Source organism: Echinops telfairi, unplaced genomic scaffold (genome assembly GCF_000313985.2).
Source record: "Echinops telfairi isolate 266 unplaced genomic scaffold, ASM31398v2 ScPeMD7_443;HRSCAF=831, whole genome shotgun sequence".
Classification (NCBI taxonomy): Eukaryota; Metazoa; Chordata; class Mammalia; order Afrosoricida; family Tenrecidae; genus Echinops; species Echinops telfairi.
The window spans coordinates 18,827,180-18,846,471 of record NW_022104341.1 but is presented as its reverse complement, the minus strand read 5'-3'; the positions used below and the strand labels follow the sequence as shown (position 1 = coordinate 18,846,471).

The following is a 19,292-nucleotide window of genomic DNA, read 5'->3' as shown; positions in this document are numbered from 1 at the left end:
AGACCGCCCCTCTTCAGAGACTGGCTGCTTCTGGTCACCTGTACTCGCATGCTAGGTGAAGTCTCACCGCCCTCCCTGTTAGGGAGTATTCTGGCAGCGCTTCCTCCAGGCCAGGCTTGCATGCTCTTCTGATAGCCACGGTACTTGCAGTGTTCTTCACCTAGACCGTCAGTCAGATGCTTTCATTTTTCCTGGTCTTCCTGCTTCATTGTCCTGCAACAATGGGCTCCCGCATAGGGGCAACTGTGGGATGGCACAGGACTGGCAGTGTTTAGTTCTGTTGGTCAGACCATCGCTATGGGTCGGAAGGGACTCAGTGGCACATAACAATAGTCCTTGTCCAGCTTTCACATGTATATAAGACGATTGAAAATTCAATGGCTTGGGTCAGGAGCAACTTTGCACTCAAAGTAACATCTTTGCTTTTCAATGCTTTAAAGAGATCTTGAGACATTTGTCCACTGCCATACATTGATTATTTGCCTGCAGTTTCCATGGGTGTTGACTGTGGATCCACGTAAAATGAAATCTGTGGCAATTTCAATCATTTTTCTATTTATCATAATGTGATATACATACTGGAGACTATTGTCTTTGATCTTCATCTGTAAGTGTTTTGAGTCTTCTGCTGTCACCAAAGTTGTATCTTCTATGTATCACAGGCTGTTTCTGGGTCTTCCTTTATTCCTGATACTGTGTCTTTCACATAGTCTGACACACAGCTTTTCTCTTTGGAAACCACTCAATAGCCCCTTGTTCTGTTTGAATGAGTGCCCCTTGCTTCATGTACAGTCTTCATGAGCTCTGTTACGTGTTCTGTAATTCCCATTCTCTGCAGTGATACCCATAATTTCTATGTCCACACAGATAAATTGTCAATGAAACACAGGAAAACACATATCTAGTTTTCAACCTGACATCAGCAGTGATGTCTTTTATTCATATCCTCTTTGCTCTCCCTGCCTTGGATTTCTGGCTGATCCCTGCCTGTCTAGTGCAGCAATGCTTTTTGAATTATTTTTACTAAAAATCTACTAGTGTGTGATATATTAAGAGTATTGTTCAATAATTTCCACATTCCGTTAGATCACCGTTCTTTGCTGAGCACAAATATGGATATCTTAAGATTGATTTGCCATGTAAGTGTCTTCCAAAATTCAGAGCATAGACAAGTGAGCATTTCTCAAGTTATACCTGTTTGTTGAAACATGTCAGTTGGTATTCTGTCAATTTCTGGAGCCAGTGCCTTCAGGGAAGCCGGGGTTTCCTTCTTCAGTGCCGTCGTTCCTGACCAGGTGCTGTCTCCTGACACGACTAAACATAACCAACTGTTCTTGGTAAAAATGAGTGTACATTTAGCACCTTTTGATGGTTCCTACCTTGTTCAATATTTTGTCCAAGAATCCTCCACTCTTCTCACTCAAGATTTGAATATTTTCTTCAATGCTTTCAGCTTGAGAAATGCTGTGTTACTGATTTTTTAAATTTCAAGTCTTTGCACATCTGTTATAATGCTTTGCCTTCTTGAGCCACCCTTTAAAACCCCCTGTTCAGATCTTTTACTTCTTCATTTCTTCACTAACTTCAGCTACTCTGTATTCAAGAGCAAGCTTCATAGCCTCTCCGATCCCTATTTCAGTATTTTCTTGTTTTTGTAATGACCTTTTAGTGTCTTCATATATGGTGTCCTTGATTTCATCTGACAGCTTGTCTAATCTTTGGCCATTGGTGTGAAGTATGTCAAATCTGTCTGTGAAATGGTGTCTGGATTCAGATGGGATAGACGCACTCTCAAACTTTGGCTGGCATTTCTTGTTGTAGTTTTCTTTATCTTTAACTTGAACTTGCCTATGAGCAAGTGATAGTCTTAGCAATTGATGGTTAGCAATTGTTTAGGGCTCAGTGTGTAAAATGTACATTGGGAGTGCTAATAAAAGATTTATAATTAAAAATATATACTTCCTTTTGATGTGGCTTTTAAATTTTTGAATTTTTTCCCTATAGACTTTATATTATTGAATGAATCATGGCTTGGGGGACGAGAAGCTATTTTGTTTAGAGAAAAAAAACATGAAAAATTTTGTCAAACTAAGTATAACCTCTTTTACACTCATTTTTTATATGAAGGGTGTTATGAAAAGGAGAGATCAAATACAAGCAGAATTGGATTCCAAAGTTGAAGCTTTGACCTACAAAAAGGCAGATACAGATCTGGTAAGATTTTAAATTTCTTGGTGTAATGACACAGAATTCATTGTCTAAAAATTTTATAGCAACATGGAATTCAGTTACATTCTTTTCGAATTACTCTACTGACTCTGACTTGTGGTAACCTGTTAAAACTCCCCCAATAGAACCCTGTAATTGTGAGTGTTGTCTGTGAGTTCTGTGTGGCTATTCCAATAATGATAAAACCTAGATATAAGAGGAGAGTGTTGTGTGAGAGAGAAAACAATATGTACTTAATAAATAAATCTAGTTGATGCTTATAGGCTATTTGTATGAAGCTCGTTTGTGTTTCTAAAAAATTATACTTGCTCTAGATGTCTTTTTTAAAAAATCATTGTATCGGGGGCTCGTACAAGTCTTCTCACAATCCATCCATCCATCCATTGTGTCAAGCACATTTGTACATTTGTTACGATCATCCTTCTCAAAACATTTTCTTTCTACTGGAGCCCTTGTTATCAGTTCCTCATTTTTCCCTCTCCCTCATGAACCCTTGATAATTTATACATTGTTATTATTTTGTCGTGTCTTTCACTGACCGATGTCTCCCTTCACCCACTTTTCTGTTGTTCGCCCCTCAGGGAGGGGGTTGTATGTTGATCATTGTGATCGGTTCCCCTATTCTCCCCCATCTTCCCCTTCCCCTCCTGGTATGGCCGCTCTCTATATGTCTTTAAAGGGGCTATCTTTAGAAGTTTAATGTTTTTCTTATGGATATTTTTGAAGGTAAAGAGAGGGACCTACTGATGTAATGAACTGTCATAAACTCATCACTGGGTTTCAGTTTTGACTTGGGTCTCTCCCACATTTCCCTTCTCCTTACAGGTTGATGTTCATCTTTCTCTGGGCTCATTTTTGAGATACATTTGACTTTCTTTAAAATACTTGATCAATTCAAAAACTGTTCTTTTATATGGGCAGCATTCAGTCTGAAGATTTCTAAAGGTTATTATTTTACCCACAAATATTTTAGTATTTAGATTTTCCATCTTTCCATATTTTCTTAATTGTATTATCTGCTTGGAATTATTTTCTGATTTCAAAACTAGCAAGAGATTTGTCTCCTGATGGACTTCAAACAGTACGATTTCTCAGAAAGCAAGTGCCGAGGGGGGATTTTATTATTCTAGTTAACGTCTGTTGCGTATTATGTGAAAGATGCATTCTAATATATGTATTTTAATTTAAGAACTTAGATTCATATTGAGTAGGTACTTATTTTAGGAACCCAGTTAGCTGCTAACTGAAAGATTGGTGATCTGAACCCACTAATGACTTGGTGGGAGACAGGATGTGGTAATCTGTCCCTGTAATGATTACTGTCTAGGAAGTCCTGTGGAGCAAGTCTACCCTACCCACAGTGTAGCTATGGGTTGGAATGGACTCGATCGCCCAATACAACAACAGCAGTAGCTTTGTTTCATATACAAGACTGTGTCCAAATGCATTGCTATAGGGTGCCAGTCGGCACATGCTTGGGTTTCTTCCAAATATACCATCTTTATACATGTCTTAGTGACCAGTGATCAGTGAATGGCTGCAGACAAGTTCTCTCAGATATACCCTTGTCTTAATGTTTTATCTGCAAAAAATACTTTTTGTGTAGTAGAAACTAACTTTTGCAATCAGGGCTAATAACCAAATTTTTAAGAAAGCTCAAGTGGACATATCTCCAAATCAAAGCATTGCAGCAAGTTTATGGGATGCTGCTCCACAAGAAACAGAAGCTGCTGTGACAGCTCCCGAGGCGTGAACTTCACATGGGTCGGTGTTTCCATGTTTACGTGAATATCTTGGCCTCAGCAGGCATTTAGCTAGATGAGTGACAAAAGCATTGCTAGAGATCAGCTAATTCAAAAGTGCTAATGTTGCCATCCGTCATTTGAGCAATATCAAAGTTAATGAAGACAGTCTCATGACATGAATCCTAACTGTGGACTTCAGCAATCCAGGTGTAGAGAGCAAGTTCCTATCCAAACAATGGCTGCCAAAGGCATCTTACAGTCAAGGCAGAGAGGCCTGTTCCAGGGAATGGCTACTGTCCTTTGGAATCCCAAAGGGTTCCCACTATGAAAGCACTCGTGAAAGTAGTTTGGTCCAACTGTGGCTGGCCTGTCCAACCACCCTCCTCTCTGCGCCTTCCCACCCCCCAACAACAAGCCAGTTTTTGTTTGTTTGTTTTTAATTTGGTTTGTATATACCTCATTTTGCAATCGATAGAAATGTCTTTGTTGCTCTTGTTGCAACCTGATGGTCAGTTTGTGCTTAGGATTCATTTGTTTGCATGATGTTCACCATGAAGTATTTAATACCTAAGTATGTGCTGATTTATGCAATTGGAGACATTTTGAAACTTTAGATATCTGCTTTATATTCTGCAGGATATATCCAATTAAGATTTAAAAGAGACACGATGAATAGAGAGATAGTAATCCTCATCATTATGTTTTATTTACTCCCAAAACATAGCCTTCCTAAAATGTATAGCAACGGATTTAATGATTTTCAAACGGCAACATTTATATATTTTCAGAAAGTTAATTTGTATACACGCATTCTCACCTTCCAAATCTCTGTGTGTTATGTTGGAATCTTTGGGAAAAACCTTCCAGGATTACACTAAAAGTGAACCTGTCATGATTGGTCAGAGTATAAATGAAGAGAAGTTGCTTAGAAATATGCTGGATAGGGTCACCATGGAAACACGCCCTTGTGAAGTCCTCCTAAGGAGCAGTTTTTTGCAGTCACCATGGCGACCTTGGCAGAGAACTGAATATAGCAATCCAACCTGGTTGTTTACCATGGCAACCCAAGCAGGGCCATTTTGGGGACAATCCTGGGGCCATTTCTATGGAGACATGCGGAAGCTGCCTCCATCAACATCACCTTTGGTGTGATGCTTTATGCAAATCCAGCCAAGTGACTTGATATTGAGGGGGTCAGTGAGGTGAAGTTTTACCAAGCATAACAGGGGCTGGGGGAGCTATAACTACTGGGTAGAACTATACTGGGCAGTGGGGAGGGGGTAACATTTGAGAGGTCATGCTCAACATATCAGATGGCCTTTATGTAGATTTTGGCTTATAGTTACAAAACTCCGAACTTTTAGTTTTTCCTAAAATTTTGTAAAAGTTTTACATTAGCAATAATGGCATTATGGTTATTTTTTCTTTTCATGTAAATTTGCCAATAAAAGTTAAATGTCAATTTGCAAATTAAAATAATGTTTTAGAGTGAGCTCCTCAATTTATTAGTTGGGTAGTTGTAGAGTGACAGCTTCTTAACCTTTTGTGGTTTGTAATTCCTGTGTGACTACAAGAAAATTAATCGTTCCAAACCGACCTTAACCCAGTAGAACGAGTCAGATGAACAAACAGCTTTCCCTGCATAATACACACAGAGTACTCATCTGAAGGCCGGTTCAGCTATTTACTTATCTCTCGTTTTAGAATTAGGAGAACTAAGATCAGAACCTTGCCTATCTGCTTTTCAATTTTGTCATCCAAGACAATTTGTTTTACTTCTGTTAACCTCGTTTTATTATCTATAATCTCAAGAAATTATTGATAACTTCCTAGTCTAAAAATTAAGTTATATAATGCAAGTAACCACCGTTTGTCTGTCAGTTTCTCGTACTGAGGTGGCTTGTGTCTTGTTGTGATGCTGGAAGCTGTGCCACTAGTATTTCCAATGCCAGCAGGATTACCTCTGGTCAAACGAGTTCCAATGGAATTTGTAGTCTATGAAGAAGGAATAGGCTATCCAATTCTGAGAGTCAAGCCACTAAAAGTTTTATGAGTAGCAGTAGTGACTTTAATGCAAATTTCTATTTCAACCACATGAACAGGGATTGTGCATGTGGACCCGGCCAAATGGAATACACAGGAATTCAATCATTCACATGTATGGAAAGAGATGATGGGGAAGTTCAACATCATCAGGCAGTACAAAGCTTGAAGCCAGCGATGGAACAGACCATTAATTGCTCAAATATAAATTCATGTTGCAGCTGAAGAAAATTATCACAAGTGCAAGAGTGACAGAATACAACCTTGAGTATATCCCACCTAAGTTTAGAGAGCCTCTCAAGAACAGATTTGACTCTTTTACTCACGACTGAAGCCCGGGGAAGTTATGGGATGACATTAAGGACATGATATCATATGTGAAGCCAAAACTCTTTAAAAAGGAAGAAAAGACCAAAATGGATGTCAGCAGAGACTCTGAAATTTGCTCTTGACTCTAGTGTAGCTGGAGCTAATTGAAGAAACAGTTGAACAGAACATTTCAAAAGGCAGCCTGCAAAGAAATAGTAAAGTATATAAAAAAATTGTGCAAAGACTTGGAGTTGGAAAATTAAAAGAGAAGGAACCAGTGTATGTCAAGCTGAAAGAGCAGAGGGAAAACTTGCGACTTTAATATATGCGATTGTAAGATTATAGGGGAAGAACGTTGGATGGTGCAGGCAGCACCCAACGTCAGTGGAAAGAACACACAGAGTTACTGTACTGAAAAGAGTCTGTCACATCCAACACTTTCAAGAGGTAAGATATGATCAAGAACCTCTAGAACTGAAGGAAGAAGTCCAAGCTGCACAGGGGGTGTTAAAAAATATTGGTCCAGGGATTGATGTAATAGTTCTTGAAAACTCCAGCAAGTTGATGCAACACTGCAAGCATTCACTCATATATGCCAGGAAGTTTGAAAGGCAATTACCTGGGCAACTGACTGGAAGAGATCCATATATGTGCACATTCCAAAGAAAGGTGCCACAAAAGGATGCAGAAATTATCGAACAGTATTACTGATATCACCTGCAAGAAAAAATTTTACTTAGAGTAATTTTTAAATGGTTGCAGCAGTACATCAACATGGAGCTGTTAAGAAATGCAAACCATATGAAGAAAAGAATGTGACACAAGGGATATCATTTTTGAGATAAGATGGATCTTGGCTGAAAACACAGAATGCCACACAAACATTTCCTTGTGTTTTATAAACTGCAAAGGCATTTGACTGTGTGGATCATAGCAAACTATGGCTAGCATCAAGAAGAGTGGGAATTCCAGAACACTTAATTATCCTCCTGTGGAACCTAGAAAACCGAGAGGCAGTCATTTAGAAAGAACAAAAGGATGCAGAAATTATCTGTGCTGTGTTGATTTCGCCCAGGAAACAGCTTTCAGGATTGTCAGGGTTGTGCCCCTTCGCTATCACTGTCAAGAGGCTGGGGTCTATGAAGAGCGGGCATGAGAATATGAAGCGCAGCACAGGAATTAGACGGTTAATTAACAATCTGAGACACACGGTTGACACAGCTTTGCTTGTTGGAAGTGAGAAGGACCTGAAGCGCTTGCTGCTGAAAGTCAAAGACTTCAGCCCTTCGTATGGATCACAGTTCAGTAGAAAAAATCCTCACAACTGGATCATGATCAATGGAGAAAATATAGGAGCTGTCAAGGATCTCATTTTACTTGGATCCATATTCAACACTCATGAAAATCATCAAGAATTCAAATGAAACATTTATTGCATTATGGAAGCCTGCTACATAAGACCTCTTTAAAGACTTAAAGAGCAAGTATGTCACTTGGAGGATAAGGGTGCACCTGACCCCAAGTTGTGGCATTTTTAGTTGTCTCGTTTGTATGGAAAAGTTGAGTGAGAAATATCAAAGATTAATAAGAAATATCAAATCATTTAAATTTGGTGCATTTAAATAAGGTTGCTGAAGAAAACAGAATACCGTGCACCAGAACAACATGCAAATCTGTCTTGGAAAAAGTACTGTCAGAATACTCCTTGGAAGTGACAACTGTGAGACTTCTTCTCTTTTTCTATGGCCATGCTTTAGGAGAGACCGGTCTTTAGAAAAGGAAGTGCTGCTTGGTAAGGAGAGGATTTGCCACAAGGAGGACGACCTGAATCAGACGGAGTGTCATAGTGGCTGCACCACTGGCCTCAAACACAACCATGATAACCAGGTTGGCAGAGGAGCAGGCTGTGTTTCCTTTGGTTGTACAGAGGGTTATTATGAATGGGCATGAATCAGTGGCCCCTAACAACAACAATGCAAATAATATTTAGATTAAAATAAGCACTCAAGGGTATTAAAAAAAAAAAGCCAAACCCACTGAAACCGCCCTATAAGAATTGACCTATAACATTTTCAAGGCTGTAAAGTTTTATAGAAGAAGCAGGCTTCCTTACCTTTCCCTGGGACCCACTGGTGAGTTCCACTTGCTGATCTTTGAGTTAGCCATCTGGTGCTTTAACAGCTGCGCCTCTGGTCATGGATGTTGTTCTTAGGTGCCATGAGTTGGTTCTGACTCAAGGATCATTGCTGTTATTTTGATGGTATTAAAACATGATTATGACTCAAGGATCATTGCTGTTATTTTGATGGTATTAAAACATGATTAATGGTTGAGCTATGCCCTACAAAGGAACTGCAAAGGCTGGGTAATCTAGAGAAACAAAACCAGTGACACTTCTACATGTATAAAAAGAGAAAACATTACATCAGGGAAAATGGGTTACAGAGTTATAGAAGCAGGTTAAGTCCAGTTTGGTTGGTAGATATGCTGAAGACCTTTCCTGACATGTATAGCTGTCTGGGTCCAGGAAGCTAGCATATCAGACACTGCAGGCAGAGATATATTGGCAGATAGATGTTATAGCAGACTATAGGAAGGTCTTATGATTGGCAGGCAATATCGAGGCTCGCCAGCACACATTCCAAGAGACCAGATGCAGGATCCAGGCCAGCAGGAAGAGAGAGTAAGCCAGTTCTCCTAAGAATTATGAAATAGGCCACAACCCCAAGGGTTCATCATCAGGCTCTGACCTTCACCCTGTAGGGGAGGCTTTACTGCTCTATTACCGAAGATTCTGGTCCAGTCAAATTGAAGAAAACCTGTTTCACAAATGGCGAGGAAATGGTTTATCAAGAGGAATTGTTCTTGTTAATAGGGAAAGCACGAAAATCAGGAAGATTCAAAGAGCATACCAAGCTGAGGAAACCAGGTAGCTGTATGGGGACGACGTCTACGGTGGGGGAGAACTGAAGCCACGAGACTGCATTTAGATGGGATGAGGGCCTGATTGTTTAGTTTGAGGAATAAGGACTTTACTTTCTGGCCAGTTGGATGAGAGGGAGATGATGTGGGCAATTGACTTATAGAATTAAGTTGCTATGGCGTGAATTCAGACTCATGAGGATTTCCCGTGTGTCAGACCTGGATTTTCAATGGCTACTTCTTAGTATTAGTTCACCGGGCCTTTGTTTCAAAGCACCTATTTGTAGATTCCAACCTCCATTCTTTTGATTAGTGGCTGAGTGTGTTTCCCAATTTCACGACTGAAGGCCTCTTAAAGAATGAAAGGCAGCTAATGTCCCCAGTGGTTAGTGATTAGAACATTTCCAGCTGGTGAGGGTTGTATGTAACGGCTCCACAAACTGAACTCTGGAATATGAAAGGAAGAATAAATTGGAGAAGGGTAGCACTGTGCAACAACAAAAGTAAGTTAACAGATTTTATGGACCACCTGTCACAGGAGCTCTGGTAGGCGTCAGATTACTAACCAAGGTGAGTGGATAAAACTGAACAGCCCCTTTGTGGGAGAAACAATAGGCTGTTTGGCCTCATCAAAACTTACAGTCTCAGAAATCTTAAGATGCATTTCTATTGTGTCTGGTCCAGTCGCTATGAGTCAGAATAAACTTCATGGTAGAAAGAAAATAGACCTTCGTGAGGCTTACATTCTACTTGATAGAAAAATAAAACTAATAAATTAAAATATATAGGCATGAGTGTGGAGGAGAGGAAGTGTTGGTTGATGGTGCAATTTTACATTTGGAGCTAAAGAAAGCTTCACCAAGAAAGTGATATGTAACTAAAATCTGAGAGACAAGCTCTTGAGCCATGTGAATCATCTAGAAGAAGAATCCCAGGCATGGAAAACTGCGAGTGCAGCATGGAAGCCTGCCTGTCCGCTCTAGAAAGAGCATGAGGTCTGTGTTGCTAAAATGGAGTAAACAAGGGGAAGGGAGGAAAATGAGAACAGAGAGGGAAAAGTATCAATCCCATAGGGACTTAGGCTGTAGGTAGAGAGCTAGTAGAAATCATTTGCACAGGTTAGTAACATTACCAGACAGTAACAATGAAATACTACCCCGAAGTTCCTGTGGTTGTCAAATACAGAAGACGATGTCTCTGCTGTGTGTGCAGAGAATGTGGGGGCAGACCAGAGCCATCTTCTGCTCTCACAAGGACTTGGGTGGAGGTGTGTGTGTGTGTGTGCACATGCAGGGCATTCCGTTTCTGAGTGTCTTTTAAAGGTAGAGATATTGTGGATTGGCTATGGATTGTGAGAGGATAAGAGGAACCAGGGATAATTTTGAGATTTTAGGACTAAGCAACTAGAAGGGTAGAGTTGACGTTGGTTGAGTTGGTGCAGGCTTTGGAAAGAGTGCGTTTAATGGGGGAACTTGTAGATTAGATTTGGAAATGCGGAGTTTAGAGGAGATTTGATAGTTTTTTATTATATTCTGCCCCACCCCTGGCTATTGAGTTCATTCCACCTCATAGCTACCCTGCAGGACAGAGTAGAATTACCCAGAAAGTTTCCCAGGCTGTAAATCTTTACAGTTGTGAGGTGAAATTACTTAGTATGCCTCTTCTATCCTTATCTTTGTAACTCCCACCAAATGATGGGTAGGTGTGACCATGCAAATGGGGTGTGTTAAACATAACCAGAGGTACTTGGTCAGTTTTACCATTCTGTATAAGAGCTATCTCAGAAAAGCCACCTGCAGAGCCCATGTGAGACCCCTGTCTGAAGTGGTAGAGGCAGCAGAGACAACAGAGACTGCAGTACGGACATCAAGAGAGAGCACAGGAGCAGTGCCAATACTATGGGACAGAACAGAGGACTCTTGCTGAGAACACTAGGCTGACCAGCCCCTGGAACCAATCAGAAGCCAGGGACCTCATGGCTGAGAAGCTGAGGACCAGAGAGACATAGTCACCGGCATGGATGCAAAGGGTCATCATGCGCAGAAGAACTGCATCATTAGTATTTTGTAGCATTCGCCTCTGTAGTAATACCCAGAAGGATGGGTATTGTTTGTGAGTTCTGTGTGGCCATCGCAAAGCATTATGAAGCTCAGCAGAAAAGTTAGGGTCAGAATAGGGTGAGTAAAGATGGAGGGATAGAGGCATGTTGCACCTCTGCCTGTGATATCCAGCCTTGGGTTGGTGTGGAGTCTCCTCTTTGGTACAGTGAGATGAGGTCAGACGTGGTCACCATGACATTTATGCATTGTGTTGTTGTTCTCCCATCCAGTGGCTGGTGTGTTCAAACAGTAAACTTTCAACCTAATATACCCCCTGGCACAGGTAACTGAAAAAACTGGCATTCTGCATGGAAGTAAGAGGGCTATTGAGATAGATTCTGGGCAGGCAAACAACTAATAAATGTCTGCCTCCCACATGTGGTGTAGAGGAATGATGTAAAATCTGAAAGGCCCTTAGCAGCCTTCTCATTCAGCTTTCAAGGTCTGGAGTTCCTGTCCCCTTCAGAACCACACTGGTAAGCCTCAACTTGAGTGGTAGCAACCAAAAAAAATCCATGTGTTCCATTTTATATAAATTATATGGTATAGGAATTATTTAATTAATTGAAGCAAGCATTTAACCACTACACCACCAGAGCTCCTGCTTATGGAATGTGGGATATTTAAAGCCGTATATGTATTGAGGTCACTAAAGGATGAGAATTGGAAAGAAGGAGAGAGCTGTATCAGGATTGAGCACTGGTTTATTCTAACAGTAAGAGATGAAGATAAAAGAATAAGGAATGGCTACTGGGAAGGAAGGTGGTTTATGTACCTTTAGATGGTGGTAGCTAATGGATAAATAATATGAATAAAACAATCTTTTTAGGGTGGTTTCACTTTTTATATCACATCTCCATTAATGAGACATTTGTGAAAGTGTGTAATACAGAAAAATCTTAATAAGGTAAAGTTGATTATTGTTGGGTTCAGACTCATAGCAACCCTGTGTACTACAGTGAAACACAGTTTCATTGCATGCACCATCCTCAAAGTGATTATGTTTAAGCCCATTGTTGCAGCCACTGTATCAATCCATCTGGTCAAGGGTCTTCATATTTTTGGCTGCCCTTCTCCTTTACCAAGTATATTTCCTTTGGGGGAGACTGGTCTCTCCTGATCAGTTTACATAGTGAAACATTTGAAAGAAACAGAGAACTAATACATGCTCTAATGAAGCCATTCAATGAGAAAGATATTTTCCTGTCAAAGTGAGCTATTTCCTAACAAAGTAGAGATATAGTGTGCAAATAGTTAAGATGATAAGGAAGACCCAGAAATGTGAAGAAATTGTGTTTTTTGTGGTGTTTTTTAGAAGTTTTCAAAGTCAGAGTGTCTGTTTGAAAATGCTTATTCACTTCACGGCTTAACTGTAAGATAAATTAGGCTCATCTGTGGTGCTAAAGAATGCTGCGTACCCATTTTATTTTTATTTTATTTTTGAATGGATGATTTATAGTTTTCTACTTGAAGCAGCATTCAAATATAAATGAATAAGAATATATTTGACATTTAGCAGCATGTGCATAGAATCGCATAGTTGGATCTAGAAATAATGCCATAACGGCTTAGCTGCATATTTATATGAGAGAAAAAATTATAAGATCATTACAGCCTACATTTGCATATAACCACATTCATTAGATGCAAACCAATATCAAATGTATTCAAGCTGGTCCTTGCTCTGGATTACTGCTGTTTTTGAACAAGCACTTTTACTCGTCCTCCAAGAGTGGTTATCAGTCTTCAAATGCAGTGTCGAGTACGGAATGCTGCACAGAGGGGGCCGCCTTTGCTCCAGCTCTAGGGAGCTTCAGGAGAAAATATAGCAACAAAGCATTGTTGGGGTCCGGTCAGGCGTGGGATCAGCATCTTACCTTGATTAGATATTTGCTGCCCAACTCTGTCCCCTGATTTTTTTACAAGTTTATTCATGTCTTTGCCTCATTTTCCAGTATGATCTTTCCCCCCCCTATTTTCTGTTGTTATTGTCAGTTTGTACCTATGTGTGTTTCTCCTCATATACCTCAGCTTCATACATGCATGGACATACACAAATACTTCAGACATACACTCACACCTCAGTTGAGGGCATGACAAGATCAGTGGAAGTAAAAGGGGGGCCCCTTGGGTATTCTTTTTTCTACTTGGAAGGTCCCTCTTCAGATCACTTGAACCAGAATTGCATCATCATCAGAAATGACGTGGTCTGACTGGGAACATACCCTCTGGTACAGGTGCCTGAAAAAATGAGCACTCTTCCAGGCAGTAAGAAGCACAGGGATTTAGTCTCAGGAAACAACGAAGACTTGTCTGCCCTCCACGGGTAGTGTAGAAGCATGTCAGAGTCACCTACACACTACTAGATAGATGGGAACCGGGAATGGCTGAATGAGTGATATTGTAATGAGAATGGTGTTAGCAGCCTTCTCATTCAGTTTTCAGAGCCTGGAATCTCCCCATTATGAACACACTGGCAGGCCTCACATTCACAACTTAACGTGAGTGGTTGGGAAAAATCCACACACTCCATTACATATACTCTTAATGATTCATATAAAATATAATACTATTTAATTAAATACCACTGCCCCCCCCCAAAAAAAATAATCATGTCTACCCTGTGAATAAGAGTCTGTTGAACATGGAAGCAATGTGGAATCGTCTGGCCTTTTCCCACATTATTTTTGTGCCACTGGCAGATCCATGTAGAATACTAGTCTCTGAAAGGTATTTAATGGAAATCTTTGATACTATTAAAACAAAAATCCTCCCAAATAAATCAATAAGCAGCATCATGATAAGCAGAGAAAAGGTTTGAAGCTTTCAGGGATTTGTTTTGTCTGGATCCCCAACCAGGGTGTCTGCAGGAGCATGCAGTCACCTGACGTTAGACCCTGAGGGTCTCTGCTGTGGAGGATCTCTAGGAGGTGCAGCAAAGTAAAGAGGGCCTGCTGAGGGCGACCGTGCGCCCGGCCCAGGCAAGAGATGGGATTTTCAGTTGCTCATGTGCATGAGCAATCTGGACAGTGACGAAGGAAGACCAGGAATTTGGTGAATTTGAATTATGGTATTGGTGAAGAATATGAAATATCTGGTGCTCCGATAGAAGACTGAACAATTCTGTCTTCGAAGTGGTACATCTTCTTCAAAGAAACTCACCAGAAGTGAGGCTGGTGGGACTTCGTTCACCTCATGTCCTTACATATGTCATCAGGAGGAAACAGCCCCTGGGAAAGGACATCGTGCTTGGTCGAGAAGAGGGCCAACGAAAAAGGTGGCCTTCCAGGAGATGGATTGACAGCCAGTGCAACCATGTTCTGAAAGAGGAGTTGTGTGGCAGGCAGCCACAGTGTTGTGTGGCAGGGAGACCACTTGTCCCCTTGTATAACAGCAGTGGAAGAACACGCCTGTCTTGGGGTTTTCATTCTTGGATGAAAAATGGCAAAAGACATAGTAGCAGTAGCCCTGCTTGTAGGCCTTCCTTGTGGTAACAGCACCAACAATAAGAGGCAGCAATTATCCTGTGCTAGTTAGGGACCATCTCCACTGACCCCACCCAGCACTTTAGGCTATATAATGAAACCAAACCAAACCAAAATTAGCTTCCAGTGGACTCAGTGCAGGTACTGCTTTTGCCGCTCCTTGGATTGTTCCAGAGTCCTCCCCTCCTCTTCCCAATGGTGATCTCACCCCCTTTGGGAAACAATGATCTGGAGGTAGACTAACATCCTTCTTTTTTTGCTTCTTTTTTTTTTAGCAATAGCTCTATGACAAAATTATGTGTTTGGCTATTTACTTGAAGTCCACAAACAATAGCATTACTGTTGGAATCACAGGCCTGAGCACCAACTGATTCATGGAAGCATTACCCAGAAAATCCAGGCAGTGGATAATTTGGGGGTGAAGTGGGAAAATTGTACGACTTCCAGATTTTTTACTGAATGTAATTTGCTTAGGGACATTACTGCATATTGAGATTTACTAATTTGAGAAAAGAACATAGAAATTTATAGTCTTGAATAAGGATTTTGTGTCTGTAAAGGATTGGGGTGGGTGGAGGGCGGAAGACCAGGGAAGCCTGTAGAGAGGGTCCGTGTGCTCTTGCACTGGGTAGTTTTCTAAAGAAAGATGGTGAGTTTTGTCTTTCTCTACAGTCACCCCAACCCCACGCTAGGTGTCTAGCTGCAACAGGAAAAGTAACAGATGGATAAGTAAAAGTAGTTTAAAATTCCACTCATTTCTTCTGAAGATTTTTAAAAATGCTACTTATAGTGTTCCAGTGCTTTTGTGGTTGAGGTTGTGGGGTTTTGCCTACATACCGTAGTTCAAGCAGCTGGCCCATGCAAAATCTCAAAATAGATCCAATTTCCTTGTAAGTTAGACTCTCTTTGTTTGTAAGAAATATATCCTAAGGGCCTGTCTTCCATATCCCTTTTACTCCTAGCCCCGCCTGGGTACTCACTAAATATTTGATTATGCTCAGAGCAGTAACACTCTGGAGTCAGACGCTTGGAGAGGACTTTGATTCACTTTTACTTAACTTGTGACCTTCATCAGACAGTAATTCTTCTCTAGCCATTAGTATGCAGAAATAATGCTTACTTTGAAGAATTTATATTGAAGATGAATTAGTGCTTATGAATCTATTTGAAGCCAATTTAGGAACTTGTGTCGGTAAAAATTTTGTTATAATAAGGAAGGATGAATAGTTTTAAAAGTGCTACTAAAATTTTAAAAGATTTCCACATATGTGTATATATGTGCAGTAGTTTTTCCTTCTGCCTCAATGGGATATCTTTAAATTAAGGACATCTGATTTACTATATTTCTAAGAGTTGGCAGAAAATAAGCTTTTTTTCTCTAAGGCTTACTTATCCCTCGAGGAGAGTAAATTTGGGGGGAAATACCCCAATCAAATAACCATTCAATTTTGGTAACATCTTTAGGCCCATGCATTGCTTCTCTTGTGTAAGCGTCATAAACCATTGCCTTGTATCTGGTGTTTGCCATTGAGTTGGCTCCTCTTACTGACACCCCAGGGGCCAAATAAGGAAACCTTGCCCCGCCCTGCTCCATCTTCATGATCAGGGGTATGTACTTTGAGTGCCTTCCAACACACATAGGGGCTGATCTGTCAGCACTAAGCTGACCGTGTTCTGTTGTGATGCGTACAGCTAATTTTCATTATTAGATCACCCCTTTCTCCTAGTTTGTCTTAACCTGGAAGCTCTGCCAAAACCCCTGCTGCCGTTTGCAATACCAGCAGCCTACCTTCTACCCTTGCAGCAAAGTGAAAGTCACCACAGTAGAATGAACAGACAGCTGATTACAATGTATTCTATGCCAGGAGAGAAGATTGCCTCATCGATTCCCCTGTTGATGCACACCAAGTATCAGCTGAACAGTACTTTCTGCACAGCGCTCTCAGGGCTGTGTGCTCAGACCTAGCAGAAGTCGTGTGCCCGTCCTTTGTTCGGAGAGACCTCGGAGTGGGTTGCAGCTACTGATCGTTCAGACAGTAGACCTTGACGTTAAAAAAAAAAAATGTGAGGAGCCAAATTCTTCTTTTTCGTGGTTTTTAAAAATGTGTATCATGGAACTCCCTAGAGAGATGTGAGCCCTTTCCAGCCCCTTGTGTTTGTACTGTGCTTCTGTTGTGCAGAGGGGTCAAAGGAGATCTCTGCATTTTCATGCAACAGTTAAATCATTGGCTTTCTGTTGCCGAAGGGTCACAGGAAATCACAAACTCGTTCTTTATTTCAGGACAGTGCGCCAACTACATTGGCGGCGGGCGCTTTATGACTCCATCTGTCATTATTAGAAAATGCATTGTTTTTCACTGAACAAATTACATTTGAGTAACAAACTTGACAATGGATTCCAGGGGATGAAGTCTGCAATATAAAATATATAATTACAAAGTATAGTTGTATTATAAATTATATTAAAAAGGTACTGCTTAGTAATCACATGTACGCCTGAGAAGCATTGTATAATCAAGCACCTAATTTCTTCAGACATGTCTTACCTCTCTTACAAATCAGAAAATAATATAATTTTATTGTTAAGAGGCCTCTTATCACTCCCCTGCAATCTAATTAATGCTTGTTAAGAAGATGGAGCTGTCAGATTAGAATTGGATTTTTGATTTTTCTATTGTCTTCTGATGGAGTGCCATTCTGAATCTTTTTTTATTTAGGTATATTATTTTCAAGAACTTTTCAAAATGATAACTCCTAGCTTTTCTGATTATGAAGAGAAATTTTCAGCATTTGAATAAGTAGATTGAATGGTTGGAATTTTTGTTTTACCATAAAAGGAAGTAATAGAGAAACTACTATGAGAGAAAAACAATGATGGCATTTTTAAGTAAGAATAAGAAGTATATTCAAATTTTATTATCAGGTTCAAAATTTGATGCCTTGCAGTTTAAGACATAGATAAATTCCAAATTAATGTGGATTTTTTGTCTAAAGAAATAATAGGGTTAGGGTTAAAACAAACCAAAAAGAAATAGTAATTGAAAAGGCAGGGAGAAACAAGTCTTTTTATAGCTAGCATTTGCTTTTCTAAGTTACACGTTCCATTTACCAGTACTTGTTAAATTCACACACGGAGACCATTGAGCCCATCTGACTTAGGGCCCCCACCCCCACCCCCAGGTGTGGCAGAGTAGAACTGTGCTCCGTAGGCATTTCAGTGACTCATTTTTCAAAAGTAGCTCACCAGGTCATTTTTTCTGAGCTATCTAGTAGCATGAATAATGTTTGCTATAGTTTTTTTGTAAATATTTTTCATTAGATTAAGCAAGATCTTATCTATAACTATTTGATTAAAACTGATACTTAAGCAAAAATCAAAAGAGAGAGATTGAGTTATCTGAAAGAGTGTGAATATTTTTTTCAGATACCTCACCATATAGTTTGGTCTTCTTTAATATCTCGATAATATTCACCATTTTTTCTATGTATTTAAAAGTATTCCCAAGAGTCCTAGCTACATTGTGTTTTTTCTTTTTGTAAATTATATTCTTAAGATTATGTTTTCTTTCATTTTGTCCGCGTGTTGTTCTTCGGTGTTATTGTGGAGTGGAGTCTGACCCGTGGCGACCCCGTAGGCAACAGAAGGCAGCACTGCCCGCCCCAGCGCTCTCCTCACCGCTGTTTTTGTTTGGCCCATTTCTTGATGCCCTTGTGTCTGTTCATCTTTTTGAAGCCTTCTTGTTTTTCACTGCCCTTCAACTTCACCACACATGATGCCCTTGAGGTTATTCAGAGGTTCTTAAAACATACAAGTGCTACTTTTTAGTGAACATAAAAACATTATCAGTACGCTACATCATTAGGTTGAAGATATTATAGTGTATCTGCCTGTGTTCCTTTAATGTTTTTAAGCACAGGTACAATATATACAAAGACTACCTACCATATGACAAACTGATGTTATCGACAGATTGTACCTAACTACGCCACCATATACAAATTCAACTTCTGGACATGCTTAGAAAGAAAAGCAATACTTGGTTGCAACATGGGAATGCCTGTATAGGAAACCCTGCCTTGAGTACATAAGAAAGCTTTATGTCATTTGTCCAGTTATTATGCCATTTCTTTATTTACTATTGAGATAGCTAAAAAATAATGCTGTATAATAGTGATGAGGCATAGTTTCTTCTTTTACAGTAAATGCTTTCAAGATTTTGGGCATTAATGTGCGCTTTAGCTTACTAAAAACACTTAATCGGGTTAAGGCAGTTCATATCTATACATATTTGATTAGATTTTGATTAAAAAATAAGACACACTGCCTTTTGACTCAGAGAATCCTCTAGAACAGAGTAGAGCTGCCCCGTGTTTCCAAGGCTGTAAATCTTTAGTGAAGCTGACTGCTACATCCTTTCTCTTGCAAAGCAGCTGATTCAGTTGAATCACTGATCTTTTTA

The 19,292-nt window shown here is 40.1% G+C and overlaps 1 protein-coding gene across 1 annotated transcript in view; it reads left to right on the top strand.

Annotated features, from left to right (window-relative positions):
* The window catches only part of SNX7 (sorting nexin 7), a 70,839-nt gene that overhangs the window by 15,316 nt on the left and 36,231 nt on the right, over nt 1-19,292 (top strand). The window contains exon 6 of the mRNA XM_004699567.2: nt 2,128-2,214. Within this exon, the coding sequence (XP_004699624.1) occupies nt 2,128-2,214 (87 nt within the window). The remainder of the gene's footprint in view (nt 1-2,127; nt 2,215-19,292) is intronic.